The sequence below is a fragment of the Tripterygium wilfordii genome, chromosome 15, assembly GCF_013401445.1.
Source record: "Tripterygium wilfordii isolate XIE 37 chromosome 15, ASM1340144v1, whole genome shotgun sequence".
Classification (NCBI taxonomy): domain Eukaryota; kingdom Viridiplantae; phylum Streptophyta; class Magnoliopsida; order Celastrales; family Celastraceae; genus Tripterygium; species Tripterygium wilfordii.
In genome coordinates, this window is record NC_052246.1 from 5,705,655 (window position 1) to 5,726,790 (window position 21,136).

At 37.9% G+C, this 21,136-nt stretch overlaps 1 protein-coding gene across 3 annotated transcripts; it reads left to right on the forward strand.

Annotated features, from left to right (window-relative positions):
• Nucleotides 1–849: 849 nt before the first annotated feature.
• Nucleotides 850–20,883, forward strand: LOC119980078 (protein GIGANTEA-like). 3 transcript variants are annotated; one of them, XM_038822736.1, is made up of 15 exons: nucleotides 850–1,064; nucleotides 1,545–1,922; nucleotides 8,534–8,605; nucleotides 8,763–8,817; nucleotides 8,917–9,059; nucleotides 10,033–10,307; nucleotides 13,430–13,485; nucleotides 14,378–14,618; nucleotides 15,001–15,151; nucleotides 15,810–16,019; nucleotides 16,186–17,727; nucleotides 19,166–19,234; nucleotides 19,564–19,782; nucleotides 19,987–20,079; nucleotides 20,320–20,883. In XM_038822736.1, exons 2-15 carry the CDS (start codon nucleotides 1,836–1,838, stop codon nucleotides 20,617–20,619), a joined length of 3,513 nt encoding a protein of 1,170 aa, XP_038678664.1. In that variant the 5' UTR covers nucleotides 850–1,064; nucleotides 1,545–1,835; the 3' UTR covers nucleotides 20,620–20,883. The 3 variants fall into 3 exon arrangements, with proteins under 3 accessions (XP_038678664.1, XP_038678663.1, XP_038678665.1); XM_038822735.1 differs by having other exon boundaries at nucleotides 1,618–1,922; XM_038822737.1 differs by lacking the exon at nucleotides 15,810–16,019 and having other exon boundaries at nucleotides 1,618–1,922.
• Nucleotides 20,884–21,136: the final 253 nt, after the last annotated feature.

Genomic DNA, 21,136 nt, shown 5'->3' on the forward strand with positions numbered 1-21,136 from the left:
GATGGTACTTTGCTCAATAAAATAGATATTTTAAATTATTTATCTTTAATGAAAATATCTTTTTTACTTAAGAATTTTATGAATTGTAAAAAATTATAATCAACCTATTAGGATAAAAATTTGTTTTTGAAGAATTTAGTGCTAATTAACAAAAAAAAAATTAATAAGGAAAACATACTCCTTTTAGCACGTGACAACCTTGGAATTTTTTGAACAGGGATTTGGAGAGGGGATGAGATTCAAACCCACGACTTAATGAGTGGGTGATCCTTTTACATGCAATGTGATTGCCATTCAACTAATGACAACCTTGGAATTGGAGAGTCGCAGAAGCATCTTCAATTTCTAACCAATATTTTATGACTATACCCATACAACTTCATCTAGTCCTTTTGTTAAAAATATTATTTTATTTATAGGATAATTTTTTAAATGGTCCTATACTTTAATGAAAGGATCATTTTAACCCCCGAACTTCATTTAGGGTCAATTTAGCCCCTCAATTTTTGTCAATTTTTACTGATGTGACAAGTGTTTTCCGTTATTTATATGATGCGTGGGTTTTAGAATTGCTGTCACATCAACTAAATAGACGAAAATGGTAACGGAATACAATTATGAAAGTTCAAAGGTTAAATTGATCTTAAATAAAATTTAGGGGCCAAAATATCTATTAAAATATCTATTCACGAAAGTTGAGGGACTGTCAATACTTATCCTTTTATTTACCAATCACATCTCATCCCGTAATTTAAGCTCCTTTTGACAACTCAATGCATGCATGTTAATGTATGTATGTGTATATATGGGTGCATGTGAATGACACATGTTACGTGGCAGGACAAGCAGACTCTCAAGGCGAGAGACGAAAAAATATCATTTCCACGGTGGCAGCTCAATAACTCAATCTGCGAGGAGAGTCCGTCTAAAGATCTCCTCCAACCTCCTCTTCTCTCTCTGCCGAACTGCAACCTCTAAGTAATTCCAAAGCAACAAAACTTGGATTTGTAAAGATAATATAGATGTGATTTTGCAGACGAATTGCTCCGAACTCTATCCTCTTGGTACCGACTTCTCTCTTGTCAAATTTTTTTTTTTTTGATTTTCTGTTCCTCGTTTTTATTTATTTTTAAAAATTTTTCTGAGCAAATAGCACTCTAATTTATTTATTTTTTTGTTTTAAGTGAAATAATTGTTTCCTCAATTTATTTTGGCAGAAAATCTGTGAGAAATATATGTTGTTATTGCTATTTTTCCTTTTTGAAATTTTTTTGAGTTGATTTTATTTTTCTTAAAAGTATTTGTTGTTCCCTTGAATTTTGTTCTTCGTAGCAAAGATTTAACTTCAAAATCGTTATCTGATAGAAATTCATATTTTGTAGCAAATAATAGCGTAGTATATACGAGTTGTTCTTGATATAATTTTTCTTGCGGATTTGAGAGGGGATCTTACTGTTTTAATTTTTTCGTACCGCCATTTTTTTCTCGGTAAATCACAATATTTTGTATCTGTTCCAGTTTTGATTCTAGACCTGTTGTTGCAGGGCATCAGATTCGAGAGTTGGTAGGTTTCTCCAATTTTGAAGGTCTAACACTGTTAAAGTTTTTGGTGAACAGATTAAATTTCAGTTCTGATATGGAAGAGGTTGTAATGATCATTTGAAGATTTGGACGTAACGGCCCCTTGATTCTCTGTTTTGAATTGATAATTTATCGAGCCTGGGAGTGATAACTCTGCAGCGGATGTTGAATTATGGCATTTTGATTCTTGCTTGGTAGCATCTAGAGTATTAACTTGTTGTGTTCTCCTTGCTTTTGCAAGGAAATATTGATCCATGGCTACTTCATCTGTGAGGTGGATTGATGGCCTTCAATTCTCCTCACTGTTCAGGCCTCCCCCTCAAGATGCACTGCTACGAAAGGTACGATAAACAACACTTCTTTTTTAGTTTCAAATGCTACAATTCTTATTTGTTTTACTTATAGGGTATTAGATGTGTGATCTGTGCCTCCCTTCTGAAATTTTAGTTGCTATGGGGTTATTGTTTGTAATCATGCTCAGTGGAGATGTATGGAAAGCATGATATTCTTGACATATGATATCATCATAACAGCAAAGAGCAAACTTTAAAGGCATTGGCAGTTCCATAATATTAGTTCTATATTCTTTTCATATATTTTCTTCAGCTTTTAAGCTGTTCTATTTGGGTATTGAATTCTCAGCATCGCAAGGTTTAAAATATGGTTTTGCAGAGGAGTCTTCAAAATTACTAGTTCCTTTTTTTCCTTTTTCAATGACTATAAAATGTACAGGGATGTGTAATAACTACTATCTTAATCACTGAAGCACAACAATCAACGATGGGGATTGTTATTGCTACTTAGATCTACTGTGGCAGCCCCAAGACTCGAGAAGCCTCTTTCTTTTTTTTAATGGAAAAAGTTTTATTCAAGCACCAAGGGGGTGCAGCCCAAACAAATTACAAGGAGGAAATAAACAGATGATCAAAAATGTTCCCAGAAAAGGAAGTGCCCCCAGAACCTAAGGCATTTTTTTTAATTTACCCAATGAAAGATAATACTAGGGTTCTGAGATTTGGAGGTGGCTTGGAGGGTTTTGTTAGATGTGTTTTTGGGTTTACAACTTTACAAGTTCTCTGGATGTTGGAGGATTGTTGTTAGTTTAGAAATTAAAAAAAAAATAAAATTTATTGTTGTGAAGATTATTGATAACAATAATACTAGAGATATCAAAGAACAAGCAATAGAAACACTAGAGAAACCAGCAGGAAGCTATTGTTGTATTTGATTGAAAGGAAAATAGGAAATAACGAGGAAATACAAGATAAACCTAGCCTTCGAGGGGCTAGGACCTCCACTAGACAAAATGTCTCCAAATTCCAGAATGCAGACTACACCTCCCACTACCACACTTAAACCCCAGGTACTGAATACAAAAATTGACCCACTAATAATAAGATGCCACGTGTCTTCATCAAGGCCCTCCACTTGTTGCTTTCTGATGCTCTTTATTCCTCCTCTTATACCTGTTAGTAATGAGTCTATCAACACCCTCCCCTACGAGCTTAACCTTGTCCTCAAGGTTGAAAGTGGGAAACTGTTCCATGATATCACCTGCGAACTCCCATGAATTGTCACATTCATCCAAATGACGCCACTTGATCAGAACTTCAAGGTTACCATTGAGGAGCTTCCTTACCTGTTTAATCTTTTCAGGGAAAACTATTAATTCCATCTCATCATTCAAACCAGGAGGCAGTGGTTGGCTAACTACATTCAGGGCTAGGGATGCTTTTAACTGTGATACATGGAATACAAGATGGATAAGAGTTCCTGGAGGCAATTCTATGCGATAGGCAACTGCACCACCAATTCTCTCCAGAACAGTAAAAGGTCCATAATAGTGGGGGCTAAGCTTGTGATAGGGACGTCTTGCTAGGGATTTAAATTTATAAGGTTGCGGCTAAAGAAGGACTGCAGACAGTGTTGTCACGAGGCCGCTGGGCGCGCGCGTAGGTGCGTCGGGCGAGGCGAGGCGAGGCCCAGCCTAAAGGCCTCGCCTAGCCTTAATCGCCTGGCTTCTGCCAGGCGTGGCCTAGGCGCACGCCTCAGACCAGGCGCAAGGCTAGTCGGGCGTGCGCTTAGGAGAAAAAAGGAGGTTTACGTGGGTTTTTTTAAAGATTTTTTAAAATTTTATTTTGAAGAGACTTCTAGATATGGGAGAAAATGGGACACGTGGTTTCTATTTTCTAAGATCTATTTTTTTAATGTTATTTTAAAGAGACTTCTAGTTCTAGGACAAAAGGGTTAGGGGGATTTTAAAGAGACTTCTATTTTTTGATGTTATTTTAAAGAGACTAGTAGTCAAACATCTTTGCCACCTAGATCGACTTTGCTGTCTCTTGCGTGTCTCTGCTGCAGCGTCTCTTCGTCGTCTCTCCTCTCTCCTCTACTTAGTCTCATCTCTCCTTGCGGCTCTTTCTTATTATTTTTCATATGTATAATACAACTGAACTGCTCATTCAATTGTTACAGCTTCAAAGCGCTCTGTAAAATTTACAGCGTTCGATTGGTTCCATTATTAAGAACAAATCGACATCCATTTCTTCATCATCTTTGGTTCTTGATACTTTTGCTACTAAATGAAATTGCATGTATGTTTGCAATCTAGCCAATATAATATATTTATCTTTTTTTAGAAAATATTGCGCCTAGCTTCGCTCGGGCGGGCGCCTTGCCCCTCGAGTGTTTGAAGGGCTGTGCGCCTTTCGCCTTTAACAACATTGTTTGCAGGCTGAAAGTTCACTTCCCTACGCTTCTTATCAGCGTATTGTTTCATTCGATTTTGCGCGACAGCAAGATTTTCTTTGATCTGTTCTAGAACAACATTACGATCCTAGAACAACATTACGATCTTGCAAGAGCAAATCCACCTTCTCTAGACTTGAGTTATCTCCAGAGAATTTTAAAAGCACAGAAGGATGCCTACCATATAATACTTGAAATGGAGTCATACCCGTTGAGATGTGGTAGGATGTATTATACCAATACTCCGTCCACGCCACCTATTTTGGCCACTGTTTTGGATGAAGGCTTGTGAATCGCTTGAGGTACTCTGCCAAACAGCGGTTTACCACCTCCGACTATCCATCCATTTGAGGATGATAAGCAGTGGACATCTTCAAAGTAGTCCCTGATAGTTTAAACAACTCAGACCATAAATGACTCACAAAGACGCTGTCATGATCGGATACAATAGATTTTGGGAATCCATGCAAGCGAACAATCTCCTTGGTAAACGAAGCAGCAACTTCAGTGGCTGTATAAGGATGCCCCAGCACTAGGAAATGGGCATACTTGGCAAGGCGATCGACCACCACCAATATAGTATCCATTTGTTTTAGCCTTGGAAAACCCCCTAAAAAATCCATAGTGATCTCTTCCCAAGTTGCAGTTGGAATGGGAAGGGTCTTCTTCTTGTACAACAATTGTTTCCTCCCCATCCTCCTCTTTATAAGAGATTAGAAGGAGTTGCAGAGTTCGATGTTTACAGTGATGGCCGGGATGGTATTTTTCGTCGCAACGAAAACAAAGTCCTTTCTCACAATGACATTGGGTCTCCGAATTGGAAAGGTGGCGAACATGGCCACTCTTTACCCCATGGGGTGGGCCTCTAATGGTCTTGCTGTCTCGTAGGTCAGTTTTGTTGACTGGGGAAGAACGTGATGGCTCAGAAGCTCTCACAGAACTGCTAGAAAAACTATTACTGCGATTACCTCCAAAGTTGAAAGAACGTGACTTAGCTTGAGCCAAAGCCAGATTCCTATCTTCTACCCTTTAGGCCAGTTCCATCAAGCCCATTAGGGTTAAGGTAGGGCTCATCTTTACTTCAGCCCTAATGACTTCCTTAAGCCCATTAACAAAGATGTCCGCCAACATTTCCTCGCTAACGTCATGGAGCGGCGCCAAAAGATGCTCAAAGCGTTCTCGATACTCATCCACAGTGCCCTCTTGCCGGAGCACCACCAAGCTTTCATAACCAATACCTTCCTGAGAGCTGCGGAATCGCCTTAACAGAGCATATTTAAAACTAAACCAAGTGAGGATGGGCGCATGTGATTCGACCCAGTGAAACCAGCTAAATGCTTTACCTTCAAGACAAACCACCGTAGTTGCGATGCGCTCGTCGTTGGCAACCTGATTCACTGTGAAGTATATCTCTGCTCTAAACAACCAACCAGTGGGGTCATCTCTCGAAAAAACTGGCAAATCCAGCTTCCTACGGTTGAAATCCTCGTCCCCTGTTGTTCATGGGTTTGAGACAGTGTCCGGAGGACGAGAAGACTCACCATCCTCTTTTTCTTTTCCCTTCGGCGGCAGATCGTGAACCTTTAGAAAATCTCTCATCTTAGCCAAATAGAGTTTCATTGTCTCCATGTCTTACTTCAAACTGCCCACAACAGTCTTCATATATCACCCATATCCTTCTCTAAAGCATTTGTTCTACTTTCCATCCTTGCCTTTTCCATACTAGAACCGTTACTGCTCCGATACCAATGATAACAATAATACTAGAAATATCAAAGAACAAGCAATAGAAACACCAGAGAAACCAGCAGGAAGCTATTGCTGTATTTGATTGAAAGGAAATAACGAGGAAATACACGATAAACCTAGCCTTCGAGGGACTAGGACCTCCACTAGACAAAATGTCTCCAAATTCCAAAATGCAGACTACACCTCCCACTACCACACTTAAACCCCAGGTACTGAATACAAAAACTGACCCACTAATAATAAGATGCCACGTGTCTTTATCAAGACCCTCCACTTGTTGCTTTCTGATGCTCTTTATTCTTCCTCTTATACCTATTAGTAACGAGTTTTATCAATTATTTTAGCTAAGTAAGAGTTGCACATGGTGGTTTGATGTGGAAAGAGACTATAGGGTTGTTTGTAGTGGTTGATTGGTGTTACATGAACAATACTAAATGGTTCGCCTTCCCATCAGTTTAAACATTTAGGTTATACGGCATTTTGAATGGTATTAGAGCCCTTGGCAAGCACCAAATCCTTTGTTGAATTTCACCGCTCACCTATAAATTAAATGTATTCCGTTGAAAAGTCAGTCCTGCCAACACATTACGGGTGGTAAAGGCAAAAGGCTATAAATAAGAAGCAGTTCTCCTACCCACTTAAAGGATACATGTCCAGCACTCCAGCCCATATGTGAGGATTAGTGTGAGAGACTTAAGTGTATTATGTAAACAAGAAAAATGATTCCCTTCCTTTGAGATTAAGATTTTGGTATGAATGGTCTACACTTTTTCAAAAGGTTGCTGGAAAACCTTCCACTTTAAATCCATTGATTTTATTTTTTTATTAGTGGTCAAGATGCAGCCTACATTTGGTCTTCTCTTTAATGAAGTGATTCAATTCTAAATTACTCATTTGTGTAATAGCATCATTTAAACTTTGTCCTAAACAGTTTGAGATCGGTTACATGAACCCATACCAATAGTAAATTGTAGCGTATTATCTTTTTTAGATTTATGCCTATTTCAAGCTACACTATAAGTTGATCCTATAGAGCCCATTTTCTTTCTAATCAGCATTTATTTATTATGAGAACATATGCATGGATGAGCATTGGACACTGCTTCTACGTAGACTGCCGAAGCATAGATTCTAGGGAAGTTGGAGTGAGGCTCAAACTAAGATATCGAGAAGTTGGCTTATTGAAGCTGGCTGAATAAGGCTTGTCTGGAAATAAAACATGTGTCAGTTCTGTTCAGAAACTAAGAACAACATGTACAGTTTTGTTAAAGTTGCATTCAAATCTTTTGAAGAGTCTCAAACTCTCATGGTAAATTGTGTGATTTAGCATGTGTTGAATGCCGAAATTGAAAGCTCCATACCTGTTAATACCAACAGCTACCTGAGCATGAGAATAGATTGGCTGACCCTGAGTGATTTTTCCAAATGACATTTTTTCATTATGATAACTAAATTTATAGAAAACAGTAGGGATTTCACTTTTTTGCTATTAGTTAAGACACCTCAATGTGCTCGAAGAAATGGGTTCCAGGGTTTTGTCTATCCACTAGCTGGGCAATGATTGGTAGATCAGTGAACGAGGGATGGGTGTCTTTGTTCTGCTTGATTCTGTTGTATTTAGGAATTAGGAGGATGAGATACCATGGCATTTGGGTATGCAAGAATTCTTTATGTGGTATCAAGTATTCAAATTTCTTCTCTTGAACTCCTACCAGGCTACCACTTTTTCCCCTTGTTCTTAGAGTTCCTGAATACTCTATGAGAGTTCATTTCCATTGCAAAGGGAGTTTATCTTAAAAAGAATGATGGTACAAAAGTGTGGCTGATGTCAGTTAATGTGCTGCCAGATAATTCTTCAGATGGTGGATAAGATGTTTGGCAAAAATATATACATATTCAATGACATCTCATTTGATCTTAAGCTTGCAGTAATAAGATTTTCTTCTATCTAAGATCTTTCAATAAATTTTTCTTTCCTTCTTCATTGTTGAATATTTTCTGAGTTCCTATATTCTCTGCCTATTCTCACTTCTTCCCTTGGTGACTAAATTTTTGTATTTTTCAAAAGGGATAAGTATTGACATGGCCTCTGAACTTTCGTGAATGGATCAATTTAGCCCCTGAACTTCATTTAGGATCAATTTAGCCCATGAACTTTCAAAATTGTATTCCGTTACAATTTCCGTCTATTTAGCTGATGTGGTAGCAAGTATGAAAATCACGTGTCATATAAGTAACGGAAAACATCTGCCACATCTGCAAAAATTGATGAAAAATGGGCTCAGGGGCTAACGGACTACATTATTAGAAGTTGAGAGGCTAAATTGATCCTAAATAAAGTTCAGGGGCCAAAATGATCCTTTCATTAATGAAAGTAGAGGGGCCATTTGAAAACTTCTCCCTTTTCAAAATAATGTGTTTATAAGCTACTTAATTTATTTGAATGTTGGCACAGGCTGAAGTCACGGCCTATGTGGAGTACTTTGGCCAGTTCACATCGGAAAGATTTCCTGAGGATATTGCTGAGGTCTGTTCTTTTTTTTAAGAAAACATTTTTCTCAACTTCGGGAACTTAAAGAAGCACTCTATTTCAGTACTGATACAAAAATTGCAAATTTTACTGATAGATTTGCAGTTTCTTGCTCATGATAGATGTTACTTACCAATGTTTATTCATTTTGCAGTTGATTCGCAATAATTACCCTTCTAATGAAAAGCAGCTTTTTGATGATGTTTTGGGTATTGATTCTTAACTGGTGTTGTTTATGCCCAGAAAAATAACATTTCCATTGAAGATGCTAACGACTATTGGCCTGATATCTGTATTTTTTATTCCAGCAACATTTGTCCTTCATCATCCGGAGCATGGACACACGGTTGTTCTTCCAATTATATCATGTATTATTGATGGCACACTGGTGTATGATAGGAGTCATCCTCCTTTTGCTACTTTCATTTCCTTAGTTTGCCCTAGCAATGAGGTAATGATAGCATTCCTGTTATGCCTGTAAATTTCATTTTAGAATTGTTTGATTACTTCCCTCTTTGAAACATCATTTAGGCTTTACTGCCCTTTTTTATTTCACTTAAGGGAGCAACTTATTATGGTCTATCTCTCTTCTTTTTTTTTTGTTGATAAATGCTGCTTTTATAAATAAATAAGGTACTGATGTGGGAGCTAAAGAGGTCTCGAAAGAGCAAATTCAAAGATATATGCAATGTAGATTCATAGCCTATCCGCTAACTTACAGATCCTACCCTAGCTAGTATTAAGTCTTATTTTTATGTTTTTATAAAGTTTAATATTTCATTGGGTTATTTTCCTAATTCAAGTCATAGTCATAAATAATTGGCTCTTATTAGTTTACTTTTTAGGAATCCTAGTATTGTTTGAAGGAAGTTTTAATGATTTTATGGAAGAGGAAAACATCCATGATACCCCAGCATTTATCATGTGCTTTGTACTCTGCTAATTAAGACTCTTCTCTTAGCCATGCTACAAAACCCACATCCCTTGACAGACCCTGCTTTGCTAATGAGTCGGCCACCTATCTATCTCTTTATTGATATCCTGTCTAGATATCCCTTATGACCTATTAAGCTCAACGTATTTATGTCCTGTTTTTGTGCTAGTGGTGTTAAGTCTATAAATTCTGTTACCTTATTGATATTATTTAACAATGAGAATAAATTTAAAGCCACTGAAAAAACTTCAGTTTTTACTTGGTAACTGATAATAACAGGTTAATTTTTTTCATGTACTTATGAGTCTCTAATTATTATTCAGCAGTGAAAAAAATTCTTTGCAAATGAACTGTGTGTAGTACATCTATTTCCAGTTTTTACAAGCTTATATCCCTTTCTCAGGCCTCTTATTTGTTTTGAAAAGCATGCAAGGGATTTAAAAGTTAAAGAAATAATTCATTTCGTACGTATACATTTTTTTTTTTGCAGAATGATTATTCAGAACAGTGGGCTCTGGCATGTGGGGAGATTTTAAGAATTTTAACTCATTACAATCGCCCAATATACAAGATGGAACAGCAGAATAGTGAAACAGATAGAAGCAGTAGTGGCAAGCATGCTACAACTAGTGACTCTGTAGATCGGGAATCTTCAAATATAACCATGGTGCACCAGGAGAGGAAACCTTTAAGGCCTTTATCTCCATGGATTACTGATATTTTGCTTGCTGCACCTCTTGGTATCAGAAGCGATTACTTCCGTTGGTGAGTGTATTTTCCTTTTCATTTGGTTTTGTGTTGCTCTTTGGTTAGGAAGTGGTGTATTGGCTGGAAAATAATCTAAATTATGGTGCTTTCCTTTCTATTTTTGTATATTTGTCGACCACCTGAACAGATTCTTTAGGAAACTTGACCAAAGTTAATTTCTGTCCTATTCATTAGCTAACATTTCAATGCGAAATAATGGAATGTTCAAAAACTAAATTAAGAAATGGACTGGGTTTATTCTTTGTCAAACTCATCATTTCATCCTTTGGATGGCTGCATAATGTTGTTTTCAGAATAAGAAAAAAACTTATATAAACTGGTTTCATTGGAATTGTAGAGCCAAAAGTTGCAACATTTTCAGCAAATAAAATGACTGCTATTAGAAACCTGGACATTAACATCATGCTTTACCCAGTTTGTTATTGCATCATTGCTGTTCACATCCTTCCTATTATTAGCAGTGTACTGCTTTTGAGCAATTTTATTTTCGTGAGTTAGGAACAATGCCTGGGATTTTGACAACAGTAAATTCTTGCCCATTCATAAAAATTCTTTTGCATTTCTCAGAAAGTCAAATCTCTTAATTTATATTTTACTTAGTTAAGGTAACACTAGTCTTAAATCTTGTTCATGTGCAGTAATGATGGTGCACGGATCCTTGCCTTAGATGATTCAACATTGTGTGTGACTGTGTGAATGCATATTCTCCTAATAAGTTTTTTAGAGATATGATGATAGATGTGCTTGATCCTCCAAATTGTTCATTGTAATGTTTTTTTATATAGTCTCAAAGACAATTCTATTAACGAGATATTAGCAAATTTGGTATATGTAGTGATTTCCATCGCTTGGCGGCTGAAACTCCCCCTAGACCTCTTATAACTGCAATCTGGATATATATGTAAGCCATTGGACACCACATAATTCCATTAGTCCTGTTTGCAATCTTGTGGCTGATGAAAAACAGGAAACAATGACTACAAAGGTGTCCGATCTATGTTCTTACAAGCTGCAGCTGTATGAATTTTAGGTTAGGATCTAGGAAGCCCGGACTCGGCAAAATGGGTGTCGAGTCCGCATCACATACGAACTAAGTTCGCCAACGCTTTAGACGCGCGCGTTGATCGCATCGGAACAGTCAACACAACAATGACTCATCGAAGACTCGTCATCGACGCTGGGGGACTCGGATTTCCACTTAAAACCAATCGCGACCTCCTCTAAAGCTCTCCTTCCACACGCGAATGAAGCTCTGAATCGAAGACCTGCTCTCCTTTCACACTTCTTCTCTTCGTCGTCGACTTCGTTCGAAAGGATAGAAAAAAGATTCGTCCTGCCCAAAGAAAGTTAGGTGTGTTCGATCTTCTCGAACCCCTACAAGATAGGCATCAAGGGAAGTTCTCGAGTGCGACCATCCCGAGCAAGAAAGGGTAAGGCGTTTTCTTTTGTTTTTTTTTTATTTTTTCTATCGTAGGTGAGGGTGATGTTCAGGGATATCATAATCTGGCCCTTTCTGAATCGACTGGTCGTAAAACAGATAGAGCCGAAGAAAGCTGAAAAGAGAGAAAGGTGAACAATGGATAGAGACAAAGAGTCATTAGTTGATGCAAGGGAAGTATTAATTGTGCGATGACACGTGCATACCATTAGACTCACTTTCTATTGCTATCCTTATCACCAGATTCACCACTAACTATTGGGCCTATTGTTATCTTTATTACTTTCTAGCCCATTAGACTCACTTTCTAACCCAATAGACTAAATCCATTTGGCTAAAATCACAGCTTCATTTAAAACTCCCATGTTCTTTTATATTATCTCAACATTTTTATAATTCTAAATACATATGTAAAAAATATATATATAAATATTTTTTTATTTACCAAGTCCCCCCGCACTCACATCATGGATTCTTTGAGAATTTGCGAATCCCCGCATCCCGTGTCCCCGCATCCGAGTCGGTGCTTCCTAGGTTAGGGTTGTCCTCTTTTATCTCCTTAACTCGCTCTTTGCCTCTTTCTAGGCCCTTATGCTTTTTTATAGTTTCCTTGTAATATGTGTATCGCCCTCTTCTGTAGATATACTACCATATCCATTTTTTGAAACAATATTCAATTTATTCATCCCAAACATACCTTCTTCCATCTACCCTTCCCCATACCTTCCACTTCAACCCAAGGAACGGCTTGAGAACTTTGAGCCGTAAATGCTGGTGAAACTATGAGAAAAAGGGGAAAAGGGTTCAAAAAAGTCCTGGTGCAAGGGGAAGCCATGGCTTCAGAAAATGATTTCCATTTCTTTCATGGTGAATGGCCTTAGTAAAAAAAGTTTGTGAGAATACAAATTTTGCATGAAACTGATTTGGCAACTATTGCTTAAAATGGTAATAATGATTTCAACAAAGGAAAGCATACTGAGGGAGCTTGATGTTGTATGGAGAGGCAATACCTTAAATTACTTCATTCTTCTTATCTCTGGAGCATCTGTTCGCATAGTAGTGATCTTTTTATTCTTTATGTTCAACTTCAGCCTTCTTTTCAGAATGGCCATAAGCTTCATGCCTTTCTGAAACATAAAGATTTTATCTATTCTGTTGTAGGCTCACTAGATTCACTAAAAGACCTCTTTGATCTTGTCCTAAGTGTTTCATGCCATTTGATATGCATCTGGTATGGAATAACTTGGAAAAGCAGAAGAAATTGACATAAAACCTTACTATTCAGCAAGTTGTTTACGTGGCCTACAAAAAAGAAGTGTTAATTGCCATTTTAGAAAAGAAAATGGAAAAGAAAAGTGTTCACAACATATAGATACTTCAATTCTCATTCGTGGATCTGTGAGGTGATGGAAATGCCAGATATCTCCATTCAATCCTAACTAGAAATACTTATTTTTTTTGAATCTCTTACTTGGAATTACAGCTAAATCAATGGACCCTTTTTTGTTGTTGATGAATTTCACTAGTTTTGAGACTGTTTATTGAGATTTAGCATTTGTCTATATTTTCCATTTATTTATTTCTTTATCTGCTTGTTTTTCGGTTTACTTCAAATTGAGGGCTGCTTTTGTAGAGATTAGCTTAATTTTATTGGTGGTTCAAACCTTTTAATGTATTTCAGGTGTAGTGGTGTTATGGGTAAATATGCAGCTGGGGAACTCAAACCCCCCTCAACAGGTTAGCTAGATCTTTCTTCTTAAGCCTCTGATTTTGCTCCTGATTTGACAGTGATTTGCAATGAAACTCTATCTAATTTTCCATCCTTGGTTTTCAAATATTTTTGGCTGTTTTTCACAAGAGGAAAATTTTTCATACTAGAGAACTCCACATGAAAAGGTTTCATCTTTTTAAAAGTAGATAAATGAAACTTAATTTTGCTGTAAGTTGGTGAGTGGCATTTAAGTGTAGAGCCTAATGGAAAATATTGAAAGCTGTAGTTTATAAAATTTGTTCCTTAAATACAAATTTAATAGCTATGATGTAGTGTGATTATGGAGAAACTGAGGAAGCATCCTTTAGATGGCACCAAACAGAATTTTTCTCATGAATCATGATATTCCTATATTTTCTACTCAAATTAAATTTAGCATGGCTTAGATGCTGCATATATAAATATGTCGGATACTACTAGGCGTGTCCATTTTGCTCTCATAGAACATGGATTCCATGAATCCTATTGCCCCTAAACAAAGTTTACAGTTGACAACATAATAAAAGGGGTTAAACAACTCCTAATCACAAGGCTCCTGCAATGGAGGGGCATGATTAAGGAAAGGGGAAGATGCACATAGGTACCGCAGTGTTGCGGAGGGGACGTTTCAACCTATGACCCCTGAAATTTCAGCAAAAAACTTTACCACAAGGCCTCAAGATTTCCCTTTGCAGTGTTTGCATGATGCTGGATGTAAAAAATCAGAGTGGATGGTGATTGGTGAATCTTGGCTTTGGACTCTTAAAAGCTTAATGTAGCACATGGCATCTTATTGTCCTGAATCTTGATAATTAAGTTTACACCTTGAGACAAATACTATATTACTACTACTGCAAATTAACATCTGTTTTCTCTTAGCTTCTTCTCGTGGGTCTGGAAAGAATCCTCAACTAATACCATCAACTCCAAGGTGGGCTGTCGCTAATGGTGCTGGGGTAATATTAAATGTCTGTGATGATGAAGTTGCTCGCTATGAGACTGCTACTTTAACTGCAGTTGCTGTTCCTGCTCTTCTTCTTCCTCCCCCCACTACTGCTTTGGATGAGCATCTAGTTGCTGGCTTACCAGCTCTTGAACCATATGCACGTTTATTTCATAGGTAACTATTGAGCTTTATGTTGTGTTGACTGTCGAATGACTTTCTTCCACTTATGTGCTATGGTAATATGCATCGATAGATGGTCCAAAGCAAACCCATGTTGGCTTCGACAATGATAATCAGGACATGGAAACTTCCTAATACCTAAATGCACAAAAAAAGAACTTGTGTGTGCAATCTGTTGTACCTGCAACTGCAAGGATGAATGAAAGAGCTATGGAACTCGAGAACTGATGAAATTTATATCTGGTTATGTTGTCCCAAAACAAAGTCCCTGTGTTTGTGCAGACTTGTTTATTAATTATAAGTGGATGATTTTGTTGTTAGATGAAGCATCCTTCATATCATTGAAGTTAGTGATTTTTTTTCTCTTCTTGCTCAGGTATTATGCCTTTGCCACCCCAAGTGCGACCCAAAGACTGCTTCTTGGACTTCTGGAAGCACCACCATCTTGGGCTCCAGATGCACTTGATGCTGCTGTACAGCTTGTTGAACTCCTTCGGGCTGCTGAAGATTTTGCATCCGGCATAAGGGTAAGTTAGATTCTCTCAATGGCAAACATTATTTCTAATGCTGCTATTGGATGGTGATCAATTTCATTTGACTTTTAAACACCACTGTAATCTCCTAGAACCTTAATTTTTCTGCGTAGTTTATATGAACATTTGAAAATTTCAAACTTCAATTTATTATCTGAAATGTTAACCTCTTTATGATGCCTATGCGTTTCAAACATATAACCCGAGTATTACCAAACCACTTTACTAGTATCCTCGCTCTAGATAACTTCTATGCAACTCACTTTTATCCCAATTAATCAATTATATGCCTGAGTGCCTCACTTGAAGTATGTTGTCAAGTTCTTCACTAATTAATATGGCAAGCGGATGCTATTTGGTTGTAATTATCAAGTATAATCTTTAGATGGATGCTTAATTAAAATTGTGGAAAGGAACCAAAAAAGGAACTATAATTCTCATAGGTGAGTAAATGTAGGTATTAAAACTTGACGCATTTGTCTCAATTGCTTTCTTCTTTTTTGTTTCTTTCTCCTCCTTTTTTTTTTTTTTTTGCTATTTTTCCTGTCTTACTGACAAGAAATAAGGGTTAGTAGCAGATCAGGAATTTGGCCGACTTAGCTTTCAGGTTTTCCCCAATTATTTTTCTTGTTTGTTTTGTTTGTTCATCTAGCTCCCCAGGAACTGGATGCACTTGCATTTCTTGCGGGCAATTGGGACTGCCATGTCCATGAGAGCAGGTGTAGCTGCTGATGCTGCAGCAGCTTTGCTTTTTCGCGTACTTTCACAGCCTGCTTTGCTTTTTCCTCCACTCAGACAAGTGGAGGGATTTGGAGTTCAACATGAACCTTTGGGCGGTTATGTTTCCTGCTACCGGAAGCAGGTGAAATAGGAGTTTACCATTTTCCTTCCACTCTTTTATCCATTATGGTTTGTGTTTTAAATTGCTGAAAATTACTTTCCCTACTGTTCTACATGAATCTGAATTTTTTAAGCTATTTGTGTATATGTATAATCTAACTGCCTTCTCGAAATTGGCTTATGACCAGATAGAAGTGCCTGCGGCTGAAGCAAGTATTGAAGCCACTGCCCAAGGGATTGCCTCGATGCTTTGTGCTCATGGCCCAGAGGTTGAATGGAGGATCTGTACCATATGGGAAGCTGCTTATGGCCTGATTCCTTTAAGTTCCTCAGCTGTTGATCTTCCTGAAATCATAGTTGCCACTCCTTTGCAGCCTCCTATATTATCATGGAACCTCTACATACCTCTACTTAAGGTGCTAGAATATCTTCCTCGTGGAAGTCCATCTGAAGCATGTCTCATGAAGATCTTTGTTTCTACTGTAGAAGCAATTCTTCAGAGTACGTTCCCACCCGATTTTCCCAGAGAACAAAGCAGAAAATCAAGATACCTTTCTAGCATAGGGTCTGCCTCCAAAAACCTTGCTGTCGCTGAGATCCGTACAATGGTCCATTCACTCTTTCTGGAATCATGTGCCTCTGTAGAGCTTGCATCACGCCTGCTCTTTGTTGTGTTAACTGTATGTGTTAGTCATGAAGCTCAATTCAGTAAGAGCAAAAGACCTAGAGGCGAACAATGTTATCCATTGGATGAGAGCACCCCGGACATGCAAACAACTGAAAAGCAGAATGACATGAAATTTAGAAAGCTAAAGAAACAAGGGCCTGTAGCAGCATTTGACTCTTATGTTCTGGCTGCTGTATGTGCTCTTGCTTGTGAGCTGCAGTTGTACCCCTTGATTTCAAGGTGGAGTACTAATTCAAGTTCTAAAGATGTGCGAGATGTAGCCAAGCCTGCAAAAATGAATGGATCTACTAACGAATTTCAGAACAGTATTGACTCAGCAGTTCATCATACGCACAGAATTTTAGCAATCTTGGAGGCGCTTTTTTCATTGAAGCCATCTTCAGTTGGCACATCATGGAGCTACAGTTCAAATGAGATAGTTGCTGCTGCTATGGTTGCTGCTCATGTTTCTGAACTGTTTAGACGGTCAAAAGCTTGCATGCATGCACTCTCTGTCTTGATGCAGTGCAAGTGGGATGATGAAATTTACTCCAGGGCATCATCACTGTATAACCTAATTGATATTCATGGCAAAGCGGTTGCATCAATTGTTGACAAAGCTGAGCCATTAGAAGCGAACCTAATGCATGCACCATTTTGGAAGGATCCTCTAGTGAATTTCGATGGCAATACAGATCATCAAATTGTGGATCCTAGCTGCTTCAATTCAGTGCAGTCATCCACCCAAGAGTGCAAAGATTCACTCCATTCAGAAATTAGGGTCAAACATGAGAGAACATCACTTTCAGAAGAAGGGTCTGGATGTAACTTGGCTACAGGGATTACTGGCTTTCCACTAGATGCTTCAGATCTAGCAAATTTCCTCACAAAGGACAGACATATAGGACTCAATTGCAGCGCAAAACTTCTCCTGAGATCTGTTCTTGCAGAGAAACAAGAGTTATGTTTCTCTGTGGTTTCACTGCTATGGCACAAGTTGATTGGTGCTCCTGAAACTCAGCCTAGTGAAGAAAGCACTTCTGCCCAACAAGGATGGAGACAGGTGATGCTTCTTTCTTTTTCTTTTCTTTTTTAGTATTTTTTTTATATCTTTTAGTCATCGATACATTTGGAGCAATACAAATTTCTAACTTAAAGGTGTCCCCTACATTTTAATAATTAAATAAAAAAAGAAAAAGTACTGCCAGCTGTAGTAATAGTACTTTCGACAATATTCAAACAACTCGATCATTCATACTTAGTGGCGTACAACTATCTTTAGGTATTGTTTCATGTAAGAGTTAGCTGTTGGCTAAAGTAGAAAGCCAGCTGTGTTTCTCTACTGCTTCGCTATCAGTAAATGCTTATTTACTCATTTAACACTTCAGAAAATTCTGGTGATAGGTTCATTGAGAATTACCTGATGAAGGATGCCCCTTCTGACATTTATTAGAGGCCTTGTTCCCATTTAAGCTAGCTGTAGGTTAAAATGTTGAAGTGTTGCAAATTAAAAAGGCTTGTAAAAGTTTTGTTTACTCGAGGAATATTTAGGATAAGATTCTATGGGGTAACCATTAAGATCCAATCGCATGAGGCATCTATAAGACCGCCTTCACCTCATCTTCCTCAAAAGGGACTTTCCAACCATGCAGCTTCAACTTCTCTAATAGCATTAAGAGGCAATTCATTGAATGAGGGCTCTAATTGCTATTTTCCTTGAAAAGGTCCTTGTAAAAAGAAATGCTTTCAACATTCAAACTCCCTACATGTGATATGGCCTTTTCTTTAATCTTCGTGCTTCTAATAAAATTGTGACTTCTATGAGTTGTGGCCATTCTCAAAAATATTAGTATTTTGGTCTTATGATTTCAGCCCGCTAATTCTAGATTTTTTTTCTCCATGCAAGCTTTTCAAGGTGATGTGGTTGGTATTATCTCTCTCTTTCTTCACATCTTTTTGTATTAGAATTTCTGCATCACTCAAATGCTCCATGGTGCTTTCAGAGGTGTTGACCAATTTCTAAACATTTAGAAAAGGTGGTCGGAAGCCATAGCTCCCTGAGAAAAATATGCGCATGTGTAGGGGAAACTAATTCCATATGTTTACTTATCAAAAATGCCAGCGGTTTACCCTGTATGATATAGAACTTTCTAATTGTGATAAATGCATTATGAGTTCTATCCAAAATGAGCTGGTGTCATATTATCATTTGACGATTTTTCTGATGCTCTTAGTGAATTAAATGGATTGACAAACCATATCTTTCCTATTTGCCATAGTCGGTTGGACTAGTATAAAAGTTAGAGGATGTCCACGTACATGATCAAATTCTCCATACTGCTATCTAGGCAAAATGGAAATTATAATTAACTACAATGCATGAGAAGATTGTCTAGCTTTTGGGCTGGTAATACATTAAAACTACAGCTGCATTTGAATTCTAATTGCTGTGTTCCTTCAAAAACATATCTGTTATTTGACCATTTTTGTGGTTTTAATAGGTGGTTGATGCACTATGCAATGTTGTTTCAGCATTCCCAACAAAAGCGGCTACAGCAGTGGTTCTTCAGGTCTAAATTTTGTTCAATTTGCGAATTTCCCTTAGATATCGAGATCCTCACTCCCCTGTGAAGGCTGTTTCTTTTTTTTACCCCAAGGGTGACACCATCTCCTTAAGAGAGATTTAAGTAATTCAAAAACTTTCAGATCATCAAAAATATTTAAAAAATTTTGACCATGCAGTACGTGATTTAATCAAAATGACTATTTTGTTTGTTGTCCAAAATCGGGGAAAGTGTCACCTAGTTGGTGTCAGGATGAGCAGCCTTACTTTCTTTTTTGTTTTTTATATTATTATTTCCCCTTGTATGGTCACTTCCAAGGCCTTGTGTGCTTGCAGGCGGATAGAGAGTTGCAGCCATGGATTGCCAAAGATGATGACCAAGGTCAGAAGATGTGGAGAATCAACCAGCGGATAGTAAAACTCATTGTGGAGTTAATGAGAAACCATGATAGCCCAGAATCCTTGCTAATTGTGGCTGGTTCATCAGACCTACTTCTACGTGCCACGGATGGAATGCTGGTCGATGGAGAAGCATGCACTTTACCACAGCTGGAGGTAACTTCAATCGGAGTTTATTTGTTATCTATGCAATTACATGATTCGGACATAGAGAGAACTGCAATTTCAAGTAATTACCGATCAAATATCAGATTAGTAAAAGGCTTATATGGAAATGGAGTTTCGGAGTTCCATATGATTTCCCAATACCTCCCATGGGTCAACTCTCTTTTGATGTTTTAATCTTCTTGAAATTTACAGCTACTAGAAGCGACTGCCAGAGCAGTTCAGCCTGTGCTGGGTTGGGGAGAATCGGGATTGGCAGTTACAGATGGGCTTTCAAACCTGTTAAAGGTAAGCAAACAGCCTTTTGGTTTTGAATTTTCTGTGTGTGCCTAGGCTGTCAATGACGTGTCATTCAACCACGCATGATTTCCACTTCCGGTGGTTTAGGTAACTGCTTTTTTTTTTTATAAGCAGATAACTGCATAATTACGCAGAGCTGTGACAAAGATGAAAGAACCAGTATTTGCTCATTTTGAATGCTTATGAATAACTTTCGTTGATGTGTTTTTTTTGGGACAATATGTGCAGTGTCGACTGCCGGCCACCATACGATGCCTTTCTCATCCCAGTGCTCATGTTCGTGCACTAAGCACGTCAGTTCTTCGTGATATCTTGCATACTGGCTCAATCAAATATAATCCGAATCAAAGGGTAAAAAGTGGCAGCCATGGCCCTTCTTATCAATACTTCAATATGGATGCCATTGATTGGCGATCTGATATTGAAAAATGCTTGACTTGGGAAGCTCACAGCCGACTAGCTACCGGAATGGATATACAATTTCTCGACACTGCGGCAAAGGAATTAGGCTGTACAATTTCCCTATGACATCAATTTCCATCAGACAACCAGTTTTTAGGTTTGTCAGTCTATTGCTTTCTGTGAGACTTACAAATAGGAAGAGACTGCACTAATTAGAATGGAGAATATGACAAATATTTTCTTCTCCAGGTATAAATTTCTATGTACCTTAGACAATTCTGCATGGGATTGTTATGTATATTAAGATTAAATCAATCCACTGGCTTCCGCTTTCTTTTTGAATTTGTGCTACTTAAGTTGGGATAAGTAACGTAGAAGATTTTGTACTTACCGAAAAGGGGTGAATTGAGCCATTGCGCCTTTTCTTTTTTTCTTTTTTTATCAAATCAGCCTTTCGCAAGAAATGGTTCAAAGAAGATACGAAAGGGGTGAATTGAGTCATTGTGCCTTTTCTTTTCTTATCAAATCAGCCTTCGATTTCAAGAAATAATGGTTCAAAGAAGCTCTCATATCACTTTTCCATCATAACACACGTGGCCGTGAACTGGTGACGTATGATTTTTGATGCTATATGCACTATCAA

Bases quoted from the DNA above. Each gene is read 5' to 3' on its own strand.
- LOC119980078 (XM_038822736.1), top strand. From the start codon at position 1,836: ATGGCTACTTCATCTGTGAGGTGGATTGATGGCCTTCAATTCTCCTCA. The intron at 1,923-8,533 runs GTACGATAAACA...ATGTTGGCACAG, and splicing joins AAGATGCACTGCTACGAAAG to GCTGAAGTCACGGCCTATGT. The intron at 8,818-8,916 runs GTATTGATTCTT...TTTTTATTCCAG, and splicing joins GCTTTTTGATGATGTTTTGG to CAACATTTGTCCTTCATCAT.